Genomic DNA, 1,421 nt, shown 5'->3' on the forward strand with positions numbered 1-1,421 from the left:
CTTTGGAGGAATGATTCACCAAAGTATCAAAAAGTGAAGTATTCTTAATTATAGTATTTTGGCCCTTGTGTATAAAGTTAAAATCATAAATAATATTCAACGTGAAACTGGTACACGATTAAAAACATTTTATTTAAGCCTACCTATGGCCTTTAAAAAGTTGACAATAAAAAGACAATAAGACAATTCAAAGACAATAAAATAAAACATTATTTGTTTTAAAATACTGATCTGTGTTTGTTCTTTTGTTGTTGTTTTTTTCAGTAAAGAACTGCCTTTCGAATCCTTGCAAAAATGGTGGAACGTGTGAAGAAGAAGAAGATGGATTTTACTGTCACTGCCCATCTCATTTTGGAGGAAAAACTTGCTCGTTAAGTTTCGGTAAATTAAAAAAAGTTCTAATGTAAGGGGACGTTACAAAAAGAAAATAAATAGTACAATGAATAATTATCTCTTGCTCGTTAAGTTTCGGTAAAATAAAAAAACTTCTAATGTAAGGGACGTTACAAAAAAAATAGACAGTACAATGAATAATTATCTCTCGAATCATCTAATGAATTATGCTCTGTTTCTTTACACAGTGGATTTGATTTAATGGTAATTATATTTCTTGTTTGTGGATATACTATTGTTATAAAAACAAGTTAACTGAAGATATGTCTTGTTCAACATTATTCTTAATTTATTCATAGCAGCTCGAAGTAAAAAGTGTGTAAAAAAATAGTATTCGAGATCCCCCCTTAATTGTCTTCCATAAATCATGGACTGACCAATAAGCATTTCGTTTAATACCAGAACTCATCAGTTGGGCTGGACGATGAGAGACTAAAGATTTATGAAAAACTATTCATATATGCAGTTTAATACTTTAAAAGTTACAGTTTAAATGCCGAAATATTGTGAAATATTGGAAGCCAGTAAGTATAAATAGTGTTGTAAAAACAAGTTATTTTTTCTCCTATTCTTAATTTTGCCATCGCGGCTAGAAATCAAAGATGTCGTGGAAAAATTATTTGCTAAGATATATATATATATATATTATAGTTTGCAATAAAAATTATTAAACGAAAAGCTTTTTGGTCGTGATTTGTGGGAGACAAAAGATAGATTTCAAATGTTATTTTTTACAGACTTCTGATTTCGAGACGAATGAACAAATCAAGAGGAATGTTGAAAAACCAATCTCCAGTTAACGTGTTTTTATAACAATTTCTGGGCCTGTTGACTTTCTAATATTTCTCCAGTTTACGAGATTTAAACTGTAACTTTTAAAATACATTTTGTATTGTAGCGCCATATGAAGTTAAGGCAGTCGGCTCGCCATCTGCGGGTTCGAATTCCCGTTCCGACAAACATGTTCGCCCTTTCAGCCGTGGGAGCGTTATAATGTGACGATCAATCCCACTATTCTTTGGTAAAAA

General features: G+C 30.9%; 1 protein-coding gene across 1 annotated transcript in view; it reads left to right on the plus strand.

Annotated features, from left to right (window-relative positions):
* LOC111089114 (fibropellin-3-like) overlaps positions 1–1,421 on the plus strand; it is a gene marked incomplete at its 3' end in the record, with an annotated part of 18,780 nt that overhangs the window by 10,378 nt on the left and 6,981 nt on the right. Inside the window, exon 4 of the mRNA XM_022400942.1 lies at positions 265–381. Coding sequence (XP_022256650.1) covers positions 265–381 — 117 coding nt within the window. The remainder of the gene's footprint in view (positions 1–264; positions 382–1,421) is intronic.

Source organism: Limulus polyphemus, unplaced genomic scaffold (assembly GCF_000517525.1).
Source record: "Limulus polyphemus unplaced genomic scaffold, Limulus_polyphemus-2.1.2 Scaffold5268, whole genome shotgun sequence".
In the NCBI taxonomy this organism is placed as follows: domain Eukaryota; kingdom Metazoa; phylum Arthropoda; class Merostomata; order Xiphosura; family Limulidae; genus Limulus; species Limulus polyphemus.